The 24,749-nt window shown below is 46.6% G+C and overlaps 1 protein-coding gene across 2 annotated transcripts; it reads left to right on the forward strand.

Moving 5' to 3' along the window:
- The first annotated feature begins 533 nt into the window (after window positions 1-533).
- Window positions 534-22,457, forward strand: UCK2 (uridine-cytidine kinase 2). 2 transcript variants are annotated; one of them, XM_033151136.1, is made up of 7 exons: window positions 534-690; window positions 8,843-9,002; window positions 13,768-13,864; window positions 18,417-18,559; window positions 20,067-20,164; window positions 21,047-21,095; window positions 21,425-22,457. In XM_033151136.1, the coding sequence occupies exons 1-7, from the start codon at window positions 571-573 to the stop codon at window positions 21,562-21,564; spliced, it is 807 nt and encodes a 268-aa protein (XP_033007027.1). In that variant the 5' UTR covers window positions 534-570; the 3' UTR covers window positions 21,565-22,457. The 2 variants fall into 2 exon arrangements, with proteins under 2 accessions (XP_033007027.1, XP_033007028.1); XM_033151137.1 differs by lacking the exon at window positions 8,843-9,002 and having other exon boundaries at window positions 538-690.
- The last annotated feature ends 2,292 nt before the right edge of the window (window positions 22,458-24,749 follow it).

The following is a 24,749-nucleotide window of genomic DNA, read 5'->3' on the forward strand; positions in this document are numbered from 1 at the left end:
CAGAGAACGTAGGTCTCGCTCGGCCAATCGCAAACTTCACCTGCCAGGACGCGGGGGAGGGATGGAGGGGTCCTTCCCCCAATCAGCGGCCTGGACGGCCGCGGCCTCTCTCTCTCTCTCTCTCTCTCTCTCTCTCTCACACACCTACCCCCGCGGTGCCTGGACTTGATTGGCTCGCCCCTCCCATCTGCCGCCTCCCCTCGCCACGGCCGGCGGGCAGTGGTGAGGCGCGCTGCCATTCAAGAGCACACGGGAACCCCGCGCCCACCCCCCCCCCACCCCAGAGGAGAAAGGCCTTTTCGGAGGCGCCCTCAGACGCGCGTCTCCCGAGGCGGGAGCTGCTGCCTCTTTCGCCGACGAATGACTCTCTTGGTGCGCGGGCTGCACCCGATGCGGCCGAGGGACACGCCGGGCCGCTGCTTTTCCCTCACGAAAGAGAAGCCAGGCCGCCCCGGTGACGTGTACACGTGACGGGCGCTTCCCACGTGCGTCAGGCGGGAGGGGGGTCCTGCGAGGGACAGGCAGCGGGGAGGCCGAGGAGGCGCCGGCCGCAGGAGAGCGGGATCGGCCATGGCCGGCGACAGCGAGCAGGGCGTGCAGGGCCGCGGGAGGCCGCCCGGCGACGGAGCAGGCGGCGGCGGCGGCGAGCCTTTCCTCATCGGGGTCGGCGGAGGGACCGCCAGCGGCAAGGTGAGCGGGAGGGCTCCAGGCGCCTCTGCACGTGCTCAGAGGCACTGTCGCCATCCAGATGGAAAGCAGCCCGACTGGGGCGGCTCCGCGACCTTCCAGGAGCCTCCTCCCCACGTGCGCGCCCGCGCTTGAGGCCGGCCGGCTGGCTGGCTGGCTGGAGCCCGGGAGGGGCGGCCTGGGGGCCTCGAGAGCGCGTGCGGGGGGAGGGGAATCAGGCGGCCACGCGGCAGCCTGGAGGGCCGACACGAGCAGGTGGCTGCGGGAGGGTGGGCGGGCGGGCGGACGGAGCTCCGGCTCTCGGCTTCCGTTCTCCGTGTACGGGGATCCCGGGGGCCAGAACTGGCCCTTTTTAAACGTGATTGCAACTTGTCAAGGCAACAGCTGCGCGTGAAGCGCATTGAAGTACTGTAATAGCGAAACGTTTTTCCCAAGATGCAGGTACAGTGATGACATCCCTTTTTTCCAGGCGATGCTCTCCTGCCCCTTAGAGATTAGAATAGTGGGAGTGGGGTAGGTTTGCAGGACCGCCGGTGAGTTGCTGGTAGGGGGGGGGAGCAAGGTAGGTACAGCATGCTATGAGCCACAACCCAGTCGGATTCCTTGTGCAGCTGGGTGTCTCCACATTCCCGCAAGACAAAAGCCAGATTCCGACTATCCTGTTCTAGAGGAAAATAAGAGCTTATCCTATACCTCAGTGGCTAGAAAGTCCTCAGGGTGGCTTTGCTCTGCTGGCTTATCCTTGGTGGCAGGAATATGGTCAAGGACTGGTGGGATCCTTCTCTCTTTCTGCTTCTGCGGACATCTGCCTGCAGCTGGACAGATGAAAACTCTAGTCTTGTTTCTGTTTTTCTCCCCTCAAGTCCTTAAAATCCTGCATGCTTGAGGGTTTATATATTAAAATGACCACTTGAAAACTCTTGTTACCCGCTCCCACATTTTTTGCAGGCTTTGTGTTGTTCCTGAGACTTGATAGTCTTGAAGCAAAACAGCATGTCAGAATTCTAGGTTTCATCTTGGCACCTGCCCTTCCTAATGGTGGTTTGTAGTTTTGAGCGCTGCAGGTGCTTCCTTTCTGGGTTTCTCTGCAGATGTAGGGGGTGAACACAGATTTCACCATTCCCTCAGCTTCTAAGAAACTTGAGAGCTGTACAATCTGTTCTTCCATTTTTCCTTAAACTATTTACTGAGCTCTGTTAGGAAAACAAATTAAGAGATGTTTTTAAATAGTGAGTTTTATTTGGTTTGAAATCACAACTCCCACTTTTAACAGCTGAATCAAGTGGCCAGTAATTGTTTGTTTCCTATTAAATTGAATTAATTTGGCAATGATTTTTAATAATTTGAAAATCAATAAAAATAATTAAAACAGTAATTGTTTGCTTCCTACGGTATTTAAGCATTTTATCAATAAGTTCCACCTCCCCAATTTTCCTTGTTTTTTAATGCAAAGCAGCCAAAGTACAAGATAGATGTACTCATGGTAAAAATCAACAAGCTTCTCTTTGGGCCTTATATGCGAACCAAAAATAACAGCTAACAAGGAAATAACATTAAAGAGAGAGATCTGGGTAAAGGTAAAGGATCCCCGGATGGTTAAGTCCAGTCAAAGTTGACTATGGGCGCTCATGGTGCTTTTCAGGCTGAGGGAGCTGGCATTTGTCCACAGTCAGCCTTCCAGGTCATGTGGCCAGCAGGGCTAAACTGCTTCTGGCTCAAGGAGAAGCTGTGCTCCTAGGCCCTCTGCCAGTACATGGAGAGAGCGGTGTCATGGTGGTGACTGCTTGGGCCCATATGGTGGCTCCCAGGGCAGAACAAAATCTTGCTCCTTTCTAAGGTAGGGCTGGGCGGTATCAATATAACATTCAGAACTGGTTTTGAAGTCTGCATCATGATAACTCTTTAATAATGTATTTCCTGGCAATATATCACAAATCATGGTGTGTGTCTGTGTGCTATGCAAATATAGCCAGCCAGTGCTGCTTTTGATTCCTGTGCAGCTCAGCTCTTGGCTACCTCATGCAGGGGCAGTGAGTCACAAGGCACTGGCAAAAGCAGCTGGCAAAGCAGCCAGCAGAAACTTCCCTCAGATGCCACGAGGCTCTTCATGCTTTAAGTAGGCTAGTAGGTGGTGCACCAGGCTGGTAGGTGGCTCATGGAGACGCTGGTCTGAGCTGGCTCTGGGCTTCTTGCTGGAAGCCCCTTTCCCCCTTCCTTTCTCCTGTGAAACGTTATTAACTTCAAAATAAAAACAAAAAACGTAATGGGAGAAGAGAAATTAGAAGGGAAAAAAACCAGCCAGTGACTTTCGATCAGAGGATGATGTAGACGTTGGAATGGATAATGGAAACGTGAATCTGCAAAAGGGGAAAAAAAGAGGTGCAGCCAGGGTGGTCTGCAATTTTTTATGAGAATGACATTTGGAAGTTTATCTTGCAAAAAAATAAGAAGAAAACAGAAGAGAGAAAGAATTAACTTTTGGGCCCTTGTTTTTGAAAGGGTTGGTATGGGTTAATAAGTATATGTTTTTATTATTTCTCTTGTTCATATGGTTTAGACTTATGGGTTTGGATGTTGGTGCAAGGAGAGGATGCTAAGAAGTAATAGCTAATATTTCAAGACCGGAGGGAGGGAAGGGAGAGAAAAACGAAGAATTAAGGGGTCAAAATTAGGATAATAGGGGTAAATTTGATGTGGGTCAAAGAAAGTATCAGAAGTACGTAGCAGCCAAGGTTTGAGTTTAAAATTTTAGGAGTCTAAGAGGGATTATAAGACTATGTGTAAAAAGATAAGGAGAAAATATAATGAGATTGGGTAAAAATAGATTTGATCATGATTGGAAAACTGGTAAAGAGGCTAGATAGTGAATTCAACAGGGGGGGATCTGAGGAAGTCAATATACAATGAAATAGAAGAAAGAAATAATGTCTGGCCTATGGAAGGGCCAGACTTAAGCAATAATTATTTGTATGTTTAATGGGTTAAATTTGAAATGTTAAATATTAGCTCCTGTAAGAGAGGGGTTTAGATGATTGCTTCCCTCAGTGGGAGGGGGGAAGGATGAAAAATTTAACTGACTATGTAATGTGCTTAAAATTGTTAAAATCAATAAAATGTATTTAAAAACAAAACAAAACAAACAAAAAACTGCCCTACTGTTGAAGCCTCTTTCCTGCATGTGTGTGTGTGAGATAGTCTCCCCACCCTGGTTATGCTTCCCATTTTCCCCTCCTCACCTGTGAACTCTCCCAATTCTCCCCTCCCCTTTGCTTTCTCACATACCAGTAATTGTTTTCCCAACCCTATACTTCCTTATGTGCTGCTGCTGCTGCTGCTACTGCTGCTTCCTTTTTGTTCCCTCCCACCTACCCCCACTGGCAAAAAAAGGAAAGGGGAGAAGTGTTTTTATTTTCTGGGGGTGTTTACATTGTTGGTTCCCTCTACATAGTTTCCCTCCATATAAAAAGGAAGATTTTAGGAAGAGGTAAGTAAAATTTTATCATTTTTGGACCCGTTAGTAGTAGCAGTTGCCGAGACATTACCACATTTGCCTCTACATAGCTCCATCCTTATTTCAGACATTGCGATGTGTTGGTATATCACAATGTTGAAAACCAGATACAGCCCAGCTTAGCCAGTATTCCTTGGAAGCCCTAACCCAGGCTTCTTCAACCTCGGCCCTCCAGATGTTTTTGGCCTATAACTCCCCTGATCCCTAGCTAGCAGGACCAGTGGTCAGGGATGATGGGAATTGTAGTCTCAAAACACCTGGAGGGCTGAGGTTGAGGAAGCCTGCCCTAACCTGTGATCTAGGATGTGCTGTACACTTCTCAATAGTTGAGCAGAAAACAGTTTTATTGTTAAAGATCTTGCTTTTAGTCAATACTAAAAATGATTCCTGTACAACAGATTAAGAATGAAGTGTAATTTGCTCCTGGATACACAAGCTTCTGACATTTGGGAAAGAAAACAGGATAAATTCTCTAGCTAGGTTAAATGGAAGGCTAGAGTGAAACACACCATATCTGAACTCTCTTTAAGCATTTTCTGTTGGTTTTCCCCTGTGGAGAAGTGATTTTTGGCTTGCCGAAAATATTGAGATATCTAGGATATTCGTGTAGGTATGATTGTGGACTAGTGTGTCAGCTCTAGAACAAATGGTAGCTGTTCACTGGTGAGCAGCAGCAGCTCATGATATTTCTCTTATATAAACAAGTTATTTCTAATGAGTGTAAACCATGGGTAGGAAAACTAAGGGCCAGATCCAGCCCAGTCGCCTTCTAAATCCGGCCAGCGGACAGTCTGGGAATCAGCATGTTTTTACATGATTAGAATGTGTCCTTTTTTAAAAAATGCATCTCTGGGTTATTTGTGGGGCCTGCCTGTTGTTTTGACATGATTAGAATGTGTGCTTTTATTTAAAATGCATCTCTGGGTTATTTGTGGGGCATCAGAATTCGTTCACCCCCCCTATAGTCTGGCCCCCCACAAGGTCTGAGGGACAGTGGACCAGCCCCCTGCTGAAAAAGTTTGTTGACCCCTGCTGTAAACAGTTTAAAAATGAATGCCAATACAAAGTCCACCATCATTATACCCATATGGTAGGGGGAGACTGTTGCTGAGAATGGGCATTTCTCCCGCTAACTAATCAATCATTCAGAAACAGATGGGTTTTAAATCCTGCCACAAGTTAATAAAATATTTGGGAGTGCAGATAATTTAAAATCTGTCAGCTCTAAGGAAAATAAGCTTTACACCATTGGTTTTACATGCACAACGGGATATTAGATCTTGGAAAGACCTACATGAGGTCTGCTCTGGTCAGACCTCACCTGGAAGACTGTGTCCAGTTCTGGGCACCACAGTTCAAGAAGCATACTGACAAGCTGGAACGTGTCCAGAAGAGGGCAACCAAAATGGTCAAAGGCCTGGAAACTGCCTTATGAGGAACGGCTTAGGGAGCTGGGTATGTTTAGCCTGGAGAAGAGAAGGTTAAGGGGTGATATGATAGCCATGTTCAAATATATAAAAGGATGTCATATAGAGGAGGGAGAAAGGTTGTTTTCTGCTGCTCCAGAGAAGCGGACACGGGGCAATGGATTCAAACTACAAGAAAGAAGATTCCACCTAAATATTAGGAAGAACTTCCTGACAGTAAGAGCTGTTTGACAGTGGAATTTGCTGCCAAGGAGTGTGGTGGAGTCTCCTTCTTTGGAGGTCTTTAAGCAGAGGCTTGACAGCCATCTGTCAGGAATGCTTTGATGGTGTTTCCTGCTTGGCAGGGGGTTGGACTGGATGGCCCTTGTGGTCTCTTCCAACTCTATGATTCTATGATTTATCATAGTTAGGACGTATAGCTGCTGTAAATACAGCTTTCCTTCTGAAAGCTTAGTTTCTTTTCAAGTGTTGCCTATCATAAAATTGTAGAGCCGGCAGGCACTCCAAGGGTCATCTAGTCCAACCCCCTGCAACGCAGGAATCTCAGCTAAGGCATCCCTGACAGATGGCCATCCAACCTCTACTTAAAAATCTCCCTTCCAGGGAGACAGTTCCACTGTTGAACAGCTCTTATGGTCAGGAAGTTCCTTTTAATGTTTAGTTGGTATCTCCTTTCTTGTAACTTGAATCCATTGGTTCGGGTTCTACCCTCTGGAGAGGAGAAAACAAGCTTTCTCCCTCTTCCATGTGCATCCCTTTAGATGTCACTCTTATTCATTGGACTCTACTTCATGGGAGATTTTTAAAAGAAGTTGGATGGTCATCTGTGAGGGGTTCTTTAACTGTTATTCCTGCATTGCACGAATTAGACTAGATGACTCTTGGTGGTCCCTTCCAACTCTACAGTTGTGATTCTAAAACTTCCTTGTGTGGGAGGGAGGGAAGGGTTTCTGTTCAGTGTCATTGTTTGTACCCTACTAACTTATCCCAGTGTTCTCGAAGCCACTAACATGAGTTTGGCCAAACTGCGAGAGGCAGTGAAGGATAGGCGTGCCTGGTGTGCTCTGGTCCATGGGGTCATGAAGAGTCGAACACGACTGAACGACTGAACAACAACAAACTTATCCCCATTTCTAGGACACTTGCTTTAAGCGGTTACAGGCCTGAATGGGCTGTTTCCCTCTTCCCTGCATTTTCCTTGTTTCTTTTTTATTTTTGTTAACTGACCCTAGCATTGTGTGTCAACTGTGTTGGGTTGGCAGGGTTTCTTGTCTGTCTAGGCTTGACTCCCATCAGCTTTCTGTAAATTCTGGGGTCTCTCAGGTTGTCTTGGGGTGTATTTTAAAAAATCTTCTTTAATTTGCAGATTTAAATGCTCCTGTGTCTCCTGAGTATGTGGAAACCACTACCTTGTTTTTCGGTGCTCCCCTTTAACTTCCAGGCTGGCAGGTGCTCAGTCATCAGAGTTTGCTATTAGGCCAGGGGATGGTGATAATTGAAGGCAATTGAAACATCAGCTGTTAACATGTCAGTAGAAGCAAAGGCTAATGGAGGAAGATTGAGGGGAATTTGCCTGTTTGAACCCATAGCAGTTGCTGATATCCTGGAAATGGGAATTGGAATTAGGGGGGGATACACCCTATGAGGTTAAAGGGCTCTCTTCTCTGCTTCAGGACTGGCAGCCTTCTAGTACCATATAGCACAGTGGGGAAAGTTTTTGATTGTGTGGGAAAGGGAGAAAGTGTCCTCCGAGAGTGCCAGAAATGTACTGTGAGATGTTTGTTCTAGGCTGACTAGAACCCTGATTTGGAGCACTCGTATTGGGGACTAAGGATAAACTGCAATATATTGTTGGTTTCTTATGGAATTTGTTATAATAACTATGTGGAAAGGTAACAGCTAGGGATGTTCTGGAAGGGAAGGAGGCACATGTTGTTCCCAACTGAGCCAGTGAAGTGAGCTTTGCTTCTGGTAGAATGATCACAAGTTAGGAGTCTGCAGAAAGTCTCAGTAAGCACTTCTGCTGTCTGGTAGATTTATCCTGTTCCTTTGACTAGTGTAGCAAACTGGAGTACTTACGATGAGACCTTCTGTCAGGAACATCAGAACAGGACCGCTATGACCTTGGCCTGGCCTGGGCTGAGCCCAAGCCCCGTAAAATAGTGGAGCTTTCCCTGCTTGGTCATGCCCCCCCCCCAGTGCCCAGATATGATGTACTTGATGAGTGCTGGAAAGACTGAACTGGAAGCAAGTTGCACTACCCTTAGCCCAAGGTTGGGGAGGGATGGTCTGTTGACATCTGAAAGACCAGCAGGAGACATGAAATCCTCCCTGGGAGAGAAGCAGCTGGCCAGAGGACAGTCCTGTGGGAGGACAGAGCAGTGGGCCAAAGCCTTTATAAGAATATATTTTCTGCCTATGACGACAATGCTCAGGTGTTGTCATCTGGCTACTGATTTTGGGATCCACCGATTTATATCTAAATGTGGAAAGGGAAGCAGCTGAAGACACATGCCTGCCCCTTCTGTCAGCATATTTATACTGGAAAAGAAAAGATGACCGGGGGGTCGGGGTTGGGAGGTGCTTGGAATATCTTCCAGCCATGGGGCACAAACCTGTCGCCTCCTCGGCAAGGGAGAGTCAAGGAGATCAAAATAATTGTGGGTATGTAAGCTAGAAAGGGGAGAACTAACAGGAATGAAAGGACTGCCTGTTAATGAAGGAAAAGTATGCCTGCAACATTTGCAAAAGAAGTTTTTCATGCTTGATCCCTGTCCTATGAACATGTTCCTGCTGGACTAGGTGTTGCAGGGCCTTCACTTTTCTGCTCTCTCCAGGAGACAGAGTTATATACAGTCTTACCTCTAGATCGAACGCTGTGTGTTGCGTTCGTCATGGGTTACGAACGCGTTGAACCCAGAAGTACTGGAACGGGTTCGCGCGTGCGCAGAAGTGCTGAATCGCATCATGCGCAGAAGCGGCACTTCAGGTTGTGCGCTGCTCATGTTGCGAGCCGGGCTCCGGAACGGATCCAGTTTGCAACCAGAGGTATGACTGTATTTGTCAGATGTGGCTGTACTCCTTTCCAGAGGAGCCCCCTGCCCCTTGGAAGCTTGCGAATAAGGTGGGTCCTTTGCAACTGGAGGGTCAACATCTGTCAGTCCTTCAGTCCACTTCAGATTATGTTTCTCTCTCTCTTACTTTGCATCTTTTGCAGTCCTCTGTCTGTGCCAAAATAGTCCAACTGCTTGGTCAGAATGAAGTAGACCATCGCCAGAAACAGGTGGTGATTCTGAGCCAGGACAGCTTCTATCGTGTGCTCAGTACAGAGCAAAAAGCCAAAGCTCTCAAAGGCCAGTTCAACTTTGACCACCCAGGTAACTCATCATGAAGCCTGGGAAGGGAGGGGGGGGCTTTTTCCTTAGCTTCTGCTTAGACTTCCCAAAGACAGAACTGGGAAATTGCAATGTCAAAACAACCTTGACAATAGGATAGATTGTTATTGCTATTGTTGTTATTATTATTTACAGTGGTGCCCCGCTAGACGAAAATAATTCGTTCTACGAATTTTTTCGTCTAGCGGTTTTTTCGTCTAGGGAAGCGGCAATGTAAACCGCGGTTTTCGCTAGACAAAAAAAAAAAGACGAAAATTTTTTGTCTTGCGAGGCAGCCCCATAGACTTTTTCGTCTTGCGGGGCAGCCTCCCGCTAGACCAGGGGTCTGCAACCTTTAAGACAAAAAGAGCCACTTGGACCCGTTTCCGAAGGGGAAAAAAAAACCTGGGAGCCGCAAAACCATTGCGACATTTAAAACAAATATAACACTGCATATATTGTTTCTTACCTTAATGTTATATATACAGGATTATAGGAAGAATGACAAGAACAGAATTTGAAATTGTTTATTTATTTATTTTAAAATTGTGAAAACAAGTCATAAAACAATTTCTGATTTATTTTCTCAAATAAGCAGGGACCTCCTCTCCACCCCACCCCCTGAAAAAGGGGGGTTCCCAACACCCAAGGGCTGAAAACAATCGGAAGACCCCCCCTAGCACGCGTTACCCCGGCTTTGCTCCAAACAAATCCACCCCCTCCCCCCAAAAGTTGTCATTTTACAAGCACCTGAAATCAGGTTTTGTTTTCGTTTTTTTAAGAGAAACCTCTTAAATCGCCAGGGGTTTTTTCTTTGTGGGGTGGGGGGTGGGAGGCAGATGTGGGGAGGAGTTTGCAAAAGAGAAAATTGGGAACATTGCCATTTGGGGATCAAGAGGGAACAGAAGCGTGTAAAAGTACCGTATTTTTCGCTCCATAGTACGCTCCGGACCATAGGGCGCACCTTGTTTTTAGAGGAGGAAACAAGAAAAAAAATGCTTTTCTGGTTTTCCTCTAAAACCCATGGTTTTTTTGAGAATCAGCTCAAAGTTTTACAGCCTTTTTTCCAAAGGGAAAAGCCCTGCTTTTTTGAGGATCAGTTCAGATTTGTGCAGCTTTTGCAAAGGGGGAAAAGCATTGCTTACAAACCAGTAAGCACCAGTACAGACCAGTAAGCACCAGCAGGTAATAGGAAGCAAGAGGAAAGCAAACCAGTACAAACCAGTAAGCACCAGTACAAACTAGTACAGACCAGCAAGTAATAGGAAGCAAGAGGAAAGCAAACCAGTAAGCACCAGTACAGACCAGTAAGCACCAGTAGAAACCAGTACGCACCACCAGGCAATAGGAAGCAAGAGGAAAGCAAACCAGTACAAACCAGTAAGCACCAGTACAAACCAGTACAGACCAGTAAGCACCAGTAGAAACCAGTACGCACCACCAGGCAATAGGAAGCAAGAGGAAAGCAAACCAGTACAAACCAGTAAGCACCAGTACAGACCAGTAAGCACCAGTAGAAACCAGTACGCACCACCAGGCAATAGGAAGCAAGAGGAAAGCAAACCAGTACAAACCAGTAAGCACCAGTACAGACCAGTAAGCACCAGTAGAAACAAGTACGCACCACCAGGCAATAGGAAGCAAGAGGAAAGCAAACCAGTACAAACCAGTAAGCACCAGTACAAACCAGTACAGACCAGTAAGCACCAGTACAAACCAGTACGCACCACCAGGCAATAGGAAGCAAGAGGAAAGCAAACCAGTACAAACCAGTAAGCACCAGTACAGACCAGTAAGCACCAGTAGAAACCAGTACGCACCAGCAAGCAATAGGAAGCAAGAGGAAAGCAAACCAGTACAAACCAGTAAGCACCAGTACAGACCAGTAAGCACCAGTAGAAACCAGTACGCACCAGCAAGCAATAGGAAGCAAGAGGAAAGCGAACCAGTACAAACCAGTAAGCACCAGTACAGACCAGTAAGCACCAGCAGGTAATAGAAAGCAAGAGGAAAGTAAACCAGTACAAACCAGTAAGCACCAGTACAAACCAGTACAGACCAGTAAGCACCAGTAGAAACCAGTACGCACCACCAGGCAATAGGAAGCAAAAGGAAAGCAAACCAGTAAGCACCAGTACAAACCAGTACAGACCAGTAAGCACCAGCAGAAACAAGTACGCACCACCAGGCAATAGGAAGCAAGAGGAAAGCAAACCAGTACAAACCAGTAAGCACCAGTACAAACCAGTACAGACCAGTAAGCACCAGTACAAACCAGTACGCACCACCAGGCAATAGGAAGCAAGAGGAAAGCAAACCAGTACAAACCAGTAAGCACCAGTACAGACCAGTAAGCACCAGTAGAAACAAGTACGCACCACCAGGCAATAGGAAGCAAGAGGAAAGCAAACCAGTACAAACCAGTAAGCACCAGTACAAACCAGTACAGACCAGTAAGCACCAGCAGGTAATAGGAAGCAAGAGGAAAGCAAACCAGTACAAACCAGTAAGCACCAGTACAAACTAGTACAGACCAGCAAGTAATAGGAAGCAAGAGGAAAGCGAACCAGTACAAACCAGTAAGCACCAGTACAGACCAGTAAGCACCAGTAGAAACCAGTACACACCAGCAGGTAATAGGAAGCAAGAGGAAAGCGAACCAGTACAAACCAGTAAGCACCAGTACAGACCAGTAAGCACCAGTAGAAACCAGTACGCACCACCAGGCAATAGGAAGCAAGAGGAAAGCAAACCAGTACAGACCAGTAAGCACCAGTAGGTAATAGGAAGCAAGACGGAAGCAAACCAGTAGTGCACCAGCAAGTAATAGAAAGCAAGAGGAAAAGTAACAGAAAGCCCCAAATGGCTGAAAAACTCAATTTCCCAGGATCCTCAATTTCCCAGGATCCTACTGTGCAAGGGGCCTGGGCGGGGCAGGAAGGGAGCTAGCTCCCTTATCTCCCTCCCGATCTCCTGCAATCAGCTGTTGAGCGGGTTCTTTTCAATACTCTCTTTCCCTCTTGTTAGCCTTTAGCTCTTTCTAAACAGAAAAAGCAGGATCTGCAAGGTTTTGAGCTGGCTCTGGCTGCGTCGCTGATCGCGGGGGTGGGTCCAGCTCCGAGAGTGTCACAGCGCCCCCCACCATTTCCCCTTCCCGGAGCCGCGGCAAAGCTGTCAAAGAGCCGCATGCGGCTCCGGAGCTGTGGGTTGCCGACCCCCGCGCTAGACGAATGCCTTCGTCTAGCGAGTTTTTCGTCTAGCGAGGCATTCATCTAGCGGGGCACCACTGTATTAAATTTATATGCTGCCCTTCATCCATAGATCTTAGAACAGTTCACAGCAAAAAAATGCAATATAAAAACACAAAATACGTAATAAAAGAAGAAAAACAACAATAACCCTCTCCCCTGCAAACCTCTTTGTTCATCCTGCTACTTTACATTTGCTTGGAGTACAAGCGTAACCAATTCTTCCTTCCCTTCAGCTACCCAAGTTACATAACATACAATGTTCTGATCACAGGTAGGTAGCCGTGTTGGCCTGCCATAGTCAAAACAAAATAAAATAAAAAAATCCTTCTAGTAGCACCTTAGAGACCAACTAAGTTTGTTCTTGGTATGAGCTTTCGTGTGCATGCACACTTCTTTATTGAAGTAATAACAATAAGTAATTAATATTTTTATTATTATTTAGATGAAGTGGCTACCTAAATTAGCAGGTTACAGGCCTCAGAGGTAGAGCTGATCCATGGCTATCAATAATTAAATTAAAACAATTATATACAGCAGGGGTAGGCAACCTAAGGCCCATGGGCTGGATGCGGCCCAATCGCCTTCTCAATCCGGCCCACGGACGGTCCGGGAATCAGTATGTTTTTACATGAGTAGAATGTGTCCTTTTATTTAAAATGCATCTCTAGGTTATTTGTGGGGCATAGGAATTTGTTCATTTCCCCTCCTCCCCCCAAAAAAAATATAGTCCGGCCCTCCACATGGTCTGAGGGACGGTGGACCGGCCCATGGCTGAAAAAGGTTGCTGACCCCTGATATACAGTATAGTGGAAAACAATATATAGCCAAGGCGAAACTACAATGAGCAAAGAGCAAAGAAGCAGGAGGAGAAAGAACAAGGTAGAAACCAGGCCTCCTGGTGGGATTTCCCCCCCTTGTACAGGTACCAAAGCTGAAGGTGCCTTTGCACTCATTGCCAGATAGAAAAGAACCATGAGAGCAAAGTTGCTCAGATAATCTAGTTCACTCTGATGAAAGGACTTTTCCTCTCCACTGATTGTGACAACCATTTCTCCCAAGCTTGAAACTGCAGAATTTGAGAGGAATTATCTGGCAGCTACCCAGTGACTCCCCCCCCATACCCAGAGGCTGTTTGGCCAAGGCTCCTGGATCACTTTTGCCAGGCAGAGCCAAAATGGCAGACCCCCCCTCCCTTTCCTGTTCCAGAGCAGGAAATAAGAGTTTGGGGGCTTTCTTGGCTGGTGCTGCAGCCCGAGCCCCCTAATTCCAAGCCATCCTTTCATTCAGAGGCTTCCTTGGCCACTGCTGTCAAGTGGGACTGGGTAGAAACTTGGCAGGCACAATTTCTGGTTAGCCAAAAATGGTACCTTCTTGTGATCCAGAAGACTTCACCTAACTCGGAAGGTTTTGTGGGACATTTATGCTTTCCTCTGAGGCTTTCTCTGCCTCACTAGGGAGACCTACCTCGCACTGAGAGACCCAGCTGTTTAACTTCCCCTCTTTCATTCTTGCTACAGATGCCTTTGACAATGAGCTGATCGTCAAAACTCTTAGGGAGATATTGGAAGGGAAAACAGTTCAGATCCCCGTTTATGACTTTGTCTCTCATTCTCGGTAAGTCTGCTTCTCCCCTCTTGCTCTGCTTTGGATGCGGTGCTTTCGTCTGCATCGCTTCTCATTAGCAGATCCTTCCAGTGAGCCCATGGTGGAAAACATTTGCATAAAATGTAAATGCTGCAACTTGCCCCCAAACCAACCTGTAATATCTAATTGTGTAGTCAAAGCAAAATTGTAAAACAGTTCTTCCCACCTCCCTCATGTTTATCAGAGGTAAACACTAATCTAGCGTTTGCTTTGGTAGAAGAAAACAGAGGTGGACTCCTATGTTGTGTTGGCTGTGTTTCCTGCAGTGAAATGACAAGAAAGGAGCTGTTTGTTCCCTTAGTTTCACTATTCCAAATCCACTGAATTGTAGCCTAGTGGTCTTCAACTGGTGGGTCGGGCCCCATGCATGGGTCACATCCCGATCCAAGGCTGGTTGCAACATTAGCAGTCCAGTACCAAATACATGGTAAAAGAGTAAGAAATGGTTCCCCAAAGGCATGTTTGGTCTAGACATGGGTCTGAGAAGGTAGGAGGTACTTGGTCTAGAGTTTATTTTTGGGCAACTCCATGGCAATGATAATGACGAGACATAATTTCCTTTCCTCCCCATTACATCTGCCCTCTTCCTGCCAACAGACCAGAGCTATTCCAAATGATGAGGGGCCTTTTAAAGCTGGTCTTCTCAGAGAAGTTGAAGGAATCCATAGAAGCAGACTGTGAACATTGTGCATGCATCTTGTGAATGAAATCTCATACATCCTCTCAGTTTAGGCTCCTTTGGTACAGGGCCACTTATCAATGTTTCTATGTTTTTCATGTTTCTGTGTTTGCTTTTTAGTTTGCACAACCTGAGGTGGTAGCAAGTTGTGACATATCAGCATGGAGCTTTCCCTACTACTGATCTCCTTTTTGTACTGTTTTCTCAGAAAAGAATCATGAATCCAGTCAGACTGAACCTCTTGACAAATCCAAGACAGTCCATAGGGCAATTCCAAGACCTATAGACAAGGATCATTCCCGATAGGAAAAAATAAAAAGGAAGCAACTTTAGTTATGCATTCCCGGATCCCACAGAACATTGTAAACTATCATTGGAGGCACAATTGTGCAATCTTGGCACTTGGGGAAGATTTCAGTGAGAAATCTAACAGAAATGCCTTTTTAAACCAACAAATCCATTTTTGGGGGCAGGGAGAAGGCAGCAAATCACACATATAGATTTTATGGGGCGTGACTTATCAAGTATCATGGCTGCATAATTCCCTTACACCCAAATAACAGATTAATTTAGAAACCCAGAGTTTGCTTTAAGAACTGGGTGATGAAAGGGAGATGGTCCAGAAGAAAGAAGTGAACTTGAAATCCTATGTTTCTGGTACAAGAAGCTCTGCACTACCCAGGGACATCAGCTAGCAAAACTGAGCTGTATCTGGTGGTGAATGCAGACTCTCAAAAGTCACCAAAACTCCCATGCAAAGTCCCAATGAAGGGCACTTTTCCTTGCCAATTTCTAACGTGACAATAACTTTTCTCAGCCTGGAATGAAGTCTTATTACAAATAGATTAGAAATAAGCTGAAATCTTATTAAAATTAATGGACACAGAAATTGCAGCTAGTAAATACCGTGACATGGAAAGCTAACATTATAAGAAAGTAGGAAAACAGCTCACCCTAATAAAGCACTTCACTATTAGGCAGGTGACCTGAAAACAAGAGACATTTAAATTTGAGGATGAGAAAATCCTCAAATCCTCAAAGGACAGATCCTGAAGTTGAGGCTCCAGTACTTTGGCCACCTCATGAGAAGAGAAGACTCCCTGGAAAAGACCCTGATGTTGGGAAAGATGGAGGGCACAAGGAGAAGGGGACGACAAAGGATGAGATGGTTGGACAGTATTCTCGAAGCTACTAACATGAGTTTGGCCAAACTGCGGGAGGCAGTGAAGGATAGGCGTGCCTGGCGTGCTCTGGTCCATGGGGTCACGAAGAGTCGGACACGACTGAACGACTGAACAACAACAACATGAGAAAATCCAAAGAAGTAAACCTGGAAGTCTTCTTAATTAAATGGATCAGTGAAGTATGCCTGGACATGCAGCTGGCAGAGGAAGACTTAAAAAGAACCAATTAAACTCCAGGACCAAGATCTCAACAGGCAGACCAACCCAGGGGTGTCTTGATACGTTTCACTAGGTACCCTTGCAAGCTAGAGGAGATGAAAGTGCAGAACATCTTGTGCAACTTGGAATGGGTCCTAATTTCAAATATATCAGGACCCTTTCCCTGAAACTCCAGAAGCACAAATCTCACTGCCGTTTCACAGAATGCCTTTGTAAAGCAAGACTTGCTTCTTACTGGGGCTTTGCATTTAAGCTGCTGTTTGTCAACAAATGAAGTGGCACAAACTGCAAGGATACTGCAGGCACTGGACATAATGTAATCCATGACGGAGGCACGTCTGCAAACCGCAGCGTTCGTATCATGCAGTGCCACATCTGCGCACGCGTGTGACGTAATTCGGAGCTTTTGCGCATGTGCGAAGCGCAATTTAGCGCTTCTGCACATGCACGAGTGCCAAAACCCGGCCGTATCCCGTTCCAGTACTTCCGGGTTTGGCGCAGAGCGCAACCTGAAAAGACATAACCCGCAGCAGCCATAACATGATGTATGACTGTACTTAGAGTCTTTAGTATCATAATTCTGTTATTTTTGTAGTGTATGGCTCAAGACATACTACCTCACAAAAGGTTTGGAAAACAATATTGGGATGCCTTCAAACTTGCACATTGATTAGGGCATAAGCTTTTATAGACCAGAGTTCATTTCATCAGTTCTATGCCTCTCACTTGAGGATTACTCTGCACCCATCTAAGAACCATGCACATATCTGGTGTGTCTGTGCCTCAGAAGAAGAAGCTGAGAACTATAAAAAGTTTGCAACAAAAGTCTTGAACTCTTTGGAGGAATGACTCCATGTGTCAAAAATGAGGCTGCTTCCTGCAGGTCTTTTGTCTACCTGCTCCTAAACTACCGTGTTAAGTTCATGGATCTGTTTGAGAACTTTTGAGTCCTCAGTTGTAGTTCACGGGCATACTGATTTCTGAGTGATAGGCTTGGGAAAGAGGAAAAACAATCCTTTATGTGCTCATCCCTTTTTTTGGAGTTAAACCAATCAAAGTCCACAGGTTTTCTCACTTCTTTCTTGGGCTGAAAAGAATTCTATGTGGGTGGAGCAACAATCTGCTCCCAATCATTTTATTTATACAAATAATTATATGCCATGTTTTGGCTCCATGTTACCTAAACATATACAAATAAATACAATTCATTTAAACATGAACAATAACCTAATAAAAAAAGGAAAACAGGAGCATCATAAGAGCTTTGGATCAGACCCCGTTGTCTGTTGGGACGAGTGGGGGCAAGGACAATCCCCCAGGCATAACGCAGGAATGTTTCCAGCCTGTCTCCCCCCTCAGCGATGAGCTTGCAGCTCTCCAGGGAATTCCGACCGCCTTCCCGACGTCATACTATGACCCTTGCCTTGCAGACACCAGGCACATATTCAGATATCTTGCAGAGTATCTTGCAGACTCTGGTTGTACATAACTCCAGAAGTGCTTTTATCTGTGGTGTCACTTCCAAAACTTGCATCTGCAAATATCTCAAGACCTCCAGACTTCTGATCAGTGAATCTCAGTCTGTAGTGCATAGTACCTTTCAGGTAGCGTGCTATGTGCTTCAATGCTTTACAATCCTTAACTGTAGGATTATTAGCATGTCTGCTTAGCAATTTTGTGCTAACTGCAATATCTGGTCCTGAACATCTGGCAATTAAGTTTAGTTTGCCTAGAACACATCTGTACAGTGTAGTGTCAGAAAATGCTTCATCAGTATTATCTACCTGACAACCTGTTACCATTGGTGTATCTACAGGGTTTGCATCAACCAAGTTCAGTTTGGTTAGCGCATCAGCAATTTTCTGTGACTGGTGTACCAAAATATTACCTTCTTGGTCTCTTTCTTATCTCCAGAGAGAGGTAGTTGGCTACCTCATCAAGATCCTTCATGTCAAAATGCTCCTTCAGTTAAGCTAGGGTGCTATTGTACAAATCAGCATCTTTCCAAAAGAAAAGAATGTCATCAACATAAAATAATACAGTTTGTTTTGCCCCTCCTCTTTGACAAACACACATGGATCAGCTTTGCCTTGCTGAAAACCTAGAGAAAACAAAGTTTCTGTGAGTTTTGAGTGCCAGCATCGGGCGCTCTTGTTTGAGACCATTTAGGGATTTCTTAAGAGAACAAACAAATCCCTGCTTTACCTGTACTCTATCAGGTGGGAGCATGTAAAGTGATTCACCCAAGCTCCCGTACAAAAATGCTGTGTTTACATCATACTGGGAAACCTACAGTTTCTCCTCTGCAGCAAGTTTTAGCAAAAGCCTAATGCTTTCATATTTCACGGTGGGTGAGTAGGTCTCATGATAGTCTTCTGTCATCTGCATGGCGTTCCTGACCTGCCATCCACGCATTAATCTCTTTTGCACATATTAACAGCAAAGAAGAGGCAGTGACTGTGTACCCTGCTGATGTGGTGCTGTTTGAGGGCATCCTGGCCTTCTACAACCAAGAGGTTCGGGACCTGTTCCAGATGAAGCTCTTTGTGGACACAGATGCAGATACCCGACTCTCCCGCAGGGGTAAGTTGGTAGCCCTTTTTAGGTGAAGAGGGGAGTAAAAAAAATTATTTTAAAAATGAAGTTCACAACAGTACAAAAGCAAAGCATTGCACTTCAGGATAATGCTGTGGTGGTGAGGGAAAACCTTGTTTTCTATAGTTGTCAGGCTTCCACGTTGGCTGATCTAAGCTTTCTGCTCTCCTACTTTCAATGCCCACCGGGTTCTGGGGTAGGGGGGCTGGAATGCTTTCTAAAGACACTGAGTCTTGTCAGCTGTTCTCCCCTGCTGCTGCTGCTCCCTGCTCCCTGCTCCTCTCCCAATATTTCCCAGCTTCTCCCCTCTGCAGCCTTTGAGCTGTGACCTTCCACAAACTCCTGTTGTAAATCTATACCGTCTACCTCTTCTCTGGCAGGTTCAGGCTGAGGAGGCGGTATCCACCATTCCCCCTCCCTCTACCCAGTCCCTGACAATAGTGGAGGAAGGGAGTCCTTCGTGGGTTGTCATTACCCACCCTTTCAAAAGGGTACATCTAGGGGCAGGGCAGTTCCCTTGCCAGTTCAACTTCTGCCAGCTCCACTGCAAGACACTGTCGCTTCCTCTGCCAGCAGCCCCCAGGCACAGCACAGAGAAGTTGGGAAAGCCATTTTGAAAAACCTTTACTTTGTCTTCCTACACTCAATCTGTTCTTCCGCCTGCTGCTTTTTGGCTTCTGGCTCCAGCAGTAGTTTTCTCTCTCCCTCCCGCTCTCTTCAGCTGCCTCCTTCCCCCAGGGCCTTGCAAACCTCCAGAGGCTCCTGGTGGTTCAGGGTGGAGGAGGTGGAAAAGGATGGAGAACAGTGGAGCATTTACTGTGAAGATGGAGCTCGTCTGGATGAACATTGGCTGCCTGGGCGCCTGTGCAGGGTACCCCAGGAGTTCCCCACCCCCAAGAGGTTACTCCCTGGCTGCAGAGTTTGTGGGGATCCTGCAAAGGCCCATTTGGGTTTTGTCTCTTCCAGGGGTGTGACTTTTGCCCCCGAGGGGCTAGCCTGGCTTGCATAGGCTTTGGGCCTCCCCTTGCCTCCTGCAGCATCTCCCAGTTGGGAGGGGCAGTAGCTTCCTCATGCGAGCAACCTGGGGGCAGGCAGGGCTGAGAGCTGTTGTGGCTGCTGAGCCCGCCGTCTTTGGAGGCTACTGTTCAGCACCATGGGAGTGGCTCTGTGGTGTCTTACAAGCATCTTGTTCCGCATTGCAGAAGTCTCATACTCCTTTCCAAGCTGGCTTTGAGTAGCGCAGTGTTGTATTTTTCCCGCTCAGCACAAGTTCCTGTTCTTATTGACTTTCAGGGGGGCACTTTGGTATTCAAGTTTTATTTCCTTTGTTTAAAGAAAAACTATCTCTGTAGTTAAAGCCTTGCTCTTTGCAGAAAAAGAAAAAGCAAGCCGCTTAGAGCACCATATTCTGCTTGGCTGGGCAACTTGTCAGTGCAGCTCTGTTCTAGCTCTGCTGTTCTCAGTCTCCTCCTCATGGTTTCTTTCCCCCCTGCAGTTCTCCGAGACATAAGTGAGAGAGGCAGGGACCTGGAGCAGATCTTATCTCAGTATATTACATTTGTGAAGCCAGCCTTTGAAGAATTCTGCTTGCCTGTGAGTAAAGGATATGGTAGCCCCAGGGCTGGCTTCTTTGTGAGTGCCTGGGACAATTGTGACACTTGGTTGACTACACATGAAGTTTCAGTTAGGCGTCAGTAACAAAAACCCTTGGTTTTTTGCAGGCTCTTTACACTTCTCACAATTTCTCACACTTTTATCTGTTACCATAAGGGCTGAGGACTTTCTGTGAATGCATCCCTGATGCAATTCCAGGGGCTCTTTCTGCATATCTTCCTCAAGTGATCCTGCAACAGCTGCCATGTTGTTTTTTAAGTTTTGTCACACTTGAAAAACGTAACAAATGTATCATGGCTTAGACTAGATACTGTGTAAATGTGCACACAAATCCATGTCTCATGGGTGTGCATATTTTTCCTTGTTATATAATTTTATTAATAATAATAATAATAATAACTTAAAATTAATGTCTCCAGTTCAGGGAAGAGCTATCAGTGGCTACTCTGCACAGGGTGTGTGTTGTGTCTCCACTGTCAGAGGCGATATGTCCCTGAATTGCAGTTTCTGGGAACGACAGGTGCAGAGAGTTATGCTCTGGCTCTTCTATATACCTGGAGGGGGGGTGGCACTGTGAGTGCTGGACTTGTTACAGGGCCTTTGGCCCGATCCGGCAGGCTCCCCTCATGTACTTCAGGTGCCACAAAGTCTCCTCCTCTTTTTTGCTGTGCAATGTGGAAGCTGGCAGCAGTTCTGCCAGGGGAAAAGAGGAGCAAGTTGGGGTATTTTCAGCATTCATTCCTTCGTCAGCTGTTTGAGCTGAGGAGAGAAAATCCTCAAGCGGTTCTCTCCAAGGGGTATGGGTAACAGCTCTGGATTTCACCTGCAGCACCCTGTAATGTGATTTTCTCTTTCTGGCAGACCAAGAAGTATGCTGATGTGATTATCCCAAGGGGCGTGGATAATCTTGGTGAGTAGTTGACCTTCCACGTCCAACACTTGCTTTTGACTTGTGCAGCTGTTTCAGAAGAATGTGAATCTGGAGAGGGTAATACTGAGGATTTGGCTTTCTGCAGCCTTGGAAAGAATGCAACAATTCCTTTTCTTATTCCTGCATTGCAGGGGGTGGGATTAGATGACTTTTGGGGTCCCTCCCTTCCCAAAAAGGATAGATTTGTTGAGAGAGGACCATGGTGTGGAGTAGAGCTGCTGAGATGTTGAGTATGTGTGGAGGGCGATGAGGCATTTGGAAGGAAACATGGGACTGTATTCTAATCACTCCTCCTCTTCTCTGCCCAGTGGCCATCAATCTGATTGTGCAGCACATCCAGGACATTCTGAATGGAGGCCTTGGCAAGCGCCAGTCCAACGGTTGCCTGAATGGCTACACTCCTCCCCGCCTGCAGCAGCACTCAGAAGCAAGCAGCCGGCCACATTGACCTCAGGGCTGCTGCCTTAGGAACTGAATGCCCTTGGTTCCTGCCCTGTATTTACAGCCCCATGTACAAACACACTTGCCGGGCTTGATGGCTTCTTTTCTGTCTGATGGATAAATGGATGAGTCTGTGCTGAGGACTCTTGCTTCCGTGGTCAGATTTTGCCTTCCGATGGTGGCTCTGCTCCAAACTCCAGCATGGGGCAATACATTCCTACAGTGAGGATGCTAATGATTTCCAGGTTTTGTGGAATGGAAAGGTGGCATCCCTGTCTTTGGGGGAGATCGTGCTGTGTGCAAGGCATGGGGGGAAAGAATTGAACCAGAACTGGGCCCCCAAATGGCTTTGCCACTAGCTTCAAATCACACCTGGACCTCAGGTTTGTATTACCAGCTAAGAAGGGAGGGAAGGGGGAAGGAAAGCATCATTTTTGGCTTGAGCTTTCAGAAATGTAGGTCATTGGGCTCTGATATGATGAGAGATGGGGGAGTTGTTAAGAGACAAGGGTTTCAACTGGTCTCACCTGGGCTGAGAACGCCCGTTTTCACCCCCCTACCGCTGAGCAATAGTTTTGCAATGGGCTAATCTTTAAGTGATGAGAGCAAGGCAGACACAGCTCCAAGTGCTGCTTGGCCTTAAGCCTCCACCCATGTGACTGTACGGCCACATACTCTCTGCCTTCCCAAGTATTCCTGAGCTAGCCTCAGAACTGGTATTCAGCTGATGCCTTTGGATCATCAGAAGTTCTGCATGTTCATCCTAGTGGTGCTGAACACAAGAGTGTTGTGTGTCCGTCCCAGCCAGGGAGCAATGTATAGATAGTGACTTGGGTGAGCAGGGCTAATAGTGAGCATTTCTGACTGGGCCCTGGGAATGAATGGGGAGTGACCAGGACATAGGCAAAGGGGTGTGTGTGCCATGGTGCTCAGTGTAGGGTTCTGCTGACACAGATTGAAGCAGCCAACAATGTTCTCTACCACCCCCACCCACCTTAATGGTGTGGTTGGACAAAGAAGGTGCTTGTATGTCCAGGCTGGCTGACAAGCCACAGCTAAATATTAGCAGCTTCCTGCTCCTGTCCTAGAGGGGGAATAGGAAGAGCCACTTGTTTTGCCTGCAAGTCTAGGAGGCTTGTTCTTCAGGGTTTAGATGGAATCTCTGGATGAGGTCAGGTGGGAGAACTCTTGGGACTTTGTGCTCTTTTCAGTAATAATTGCTTTCAAGATGTAATATTCAGCCTTAATAAAGGTGGCATGAAAAGTGTAATGTGGTTTTTGTTTATAATTTTGGTCACGCTGACTACTCTTTACTAGGCTCTAGAATTCTGTATTTTAAAAAATCTGTAGCATACACATTGAACTCTTCTGTAAGCATGAGTTCTGTTTGCACACATAAACTATGCCATTCTACATGCATTATTGTAACATGCCTTGCAAAATTTAGAATGGTCTCTTTTTCTGAACTATGAATGACGGCTGGGAACATGTGACAAAAGAAGAAAGGGCTGTTGCTGCACCTAAAAGTAAAGCTGTGGAAGGTGCAGAAAAAGGCAACCCAAATCATGGAAGAGGCCGGAGCAAGTCGCCTGTGGGGAGACCTTACAGCATCTGAAGGAAGTTTGGGGGAGAGATGAAAGGGCTTTCATCAAATGATGCATGCTGTGGAGAAAGGGGCCAGTGAGAGCCTGAGCTTCCCCCACTTTGGACCTCCTGTTTCTGAGCTCCTCGCTTGCATGTTAACCCAGAACCACTTTGATTTTGTTCTTGGGCACACCACCCTCAGAGATAAGGGGATCCTGGAGAAAGAGGGTTAACCAGTTGAGATGGCATGAAACACTTGCTCAGCAGAAAGGCAAGGCCAGTTTCTGTCCACGGTACCAGACATTTTTAGCTGGGCTGAAGCTGTCTTTCTCTAGCATTGAGCTGGATTAACTTGAGTGACAGCCCAGGCCAACCATCTGGCTTCCCCCCCTTTCCTGCACAGCAGATTAGTTGGGGCTGAGCAGGAGGGAGACCCAAACGATGCTTGTCATGGTAATGGGAGGAGAGGATTTCTGAAGTTTGCCTTGCACCAGGTGCACCATCATTCCCAATAGATGAATATAGTAGTGCCTAAAAGATTTTCAGTTTGATATTCCGTTTTTGTTTCTAATCTTGAGACCACAGTATCCTTGACTGAGGTGCTGTACTTTATTGCAATGCTGCCATTCCTGCCTGTGCAGTTGAGTACATACCGAGTATGGCAGGGGGAGGGTTTTGTGGCCCCCTGGCACTTCTGCTATGGGGTCCCACAGGGCACTATTTTGTCCCCAAATCCTATTTAACATCAACATGAACCTGATATTGGTAATTGTTTTAGAGCGCAGGGTGGTCAATATTCTGATGGTGCACACCTGTTTCTCCATAACATTTGAATAGGGTGTGGCTGAGCAAGCCCTGGACCAGGGCCAGAATGTAGTGGCTGGAAGAGGGCCAACAAATGGAGTGTGACTGGGTAGGTGGCTCCCATGTACAGCTGACAAACCCATTTCCTATTCTGAATGGGGTTGCACTCCCTCTGAAGGAGCAGGTGCGTTGCTGGTCATTAGAGGCTCAAGTGTTTCAGGTGGTCCATCAGCTACATCTGGATAAGGGTAGCCTGGCCACTCTAGTCCATGCACTGGTGACCTCCAAACTGGATTGCTGAAAAGTGAACTTTGTGAGCCTCCCTTAGGCCTAGTCCAGAACTCCAGCTGGTGTGAAATGCAGCAAACTTCTGATGGGTGCAGATGGTTGACAGAACACTTCTGCTAAAACTCACCCCCTGCAAACATTAGGGACATTTTTCACCCCACCAACTGACCCTCCTCGACCCCCCCCCCTCCCTCCCAAGCATTTCCACCACCATTACACCAACGGGACACAACACCATCCTGAAAAATCCCTCAATCCTGATTTGATTTGATTTCATTCTTTGGTAGATTTGCAAAAAGAAAAATACACCAATAAATAAATTTTAGAAAGGGGACAAGATTAGACGTGGACACAAAGCTTTTTTTAAAATAAAAAAGCAGGACTCCTTGCGCTCCACTCTGCTCCCCCTTTCTACCTGCCCTCGGAGCGTCACACAGGGCTGGGCTTTGGCAGCAGCCTCTTCCTCCACAGCTGCTACAAGCTGCCCAAGGGAGGAGGCTGGCAGCAGCAGCAAAG

This window comes from Lacerta agilis, chromosome 6, assembly GCF_009819535.1.
Source record: "Lacerta agilis isolate rLacAgi1 chromosome 6, rLacAgi1.pri, whole genome shotgun sequence".
NCBI classification, from domain to species: Eukaryota; Metazoa; Chordata; class Lepidosauria; order Squamata; family Lacertidae; genus Lacerta; species Lacerta agilis.

What these genes read in the sequence shown, in the direction of transcription:
- UCK2 (XM_033151136.1), top strand. Translation starts at nt 571, where the DNA reads ATGGCCGGCGACAGCGAGCAGGGCGTGCAGGGCCGCGGGAGGCCGCCC. An exon ending in TTGAAGAATTCTGCTTGCCT is followed by an intron (nt 20,165 to 21,046) that starts GTGAGTAAAGGA and finishes TCTTTCTGGCAG; the next exon opens with ACCAAGAAGTATGCTGATGT. An exon ending in AAGGGGCGTGGATAATCTTG is followed by an intron (nt 21,096 to 21,424) that starts GTGAGTAGTTGA and finishes TTCTCTGCCCAG; the next exon opens with TGGCCATCAATCTGATTGTG.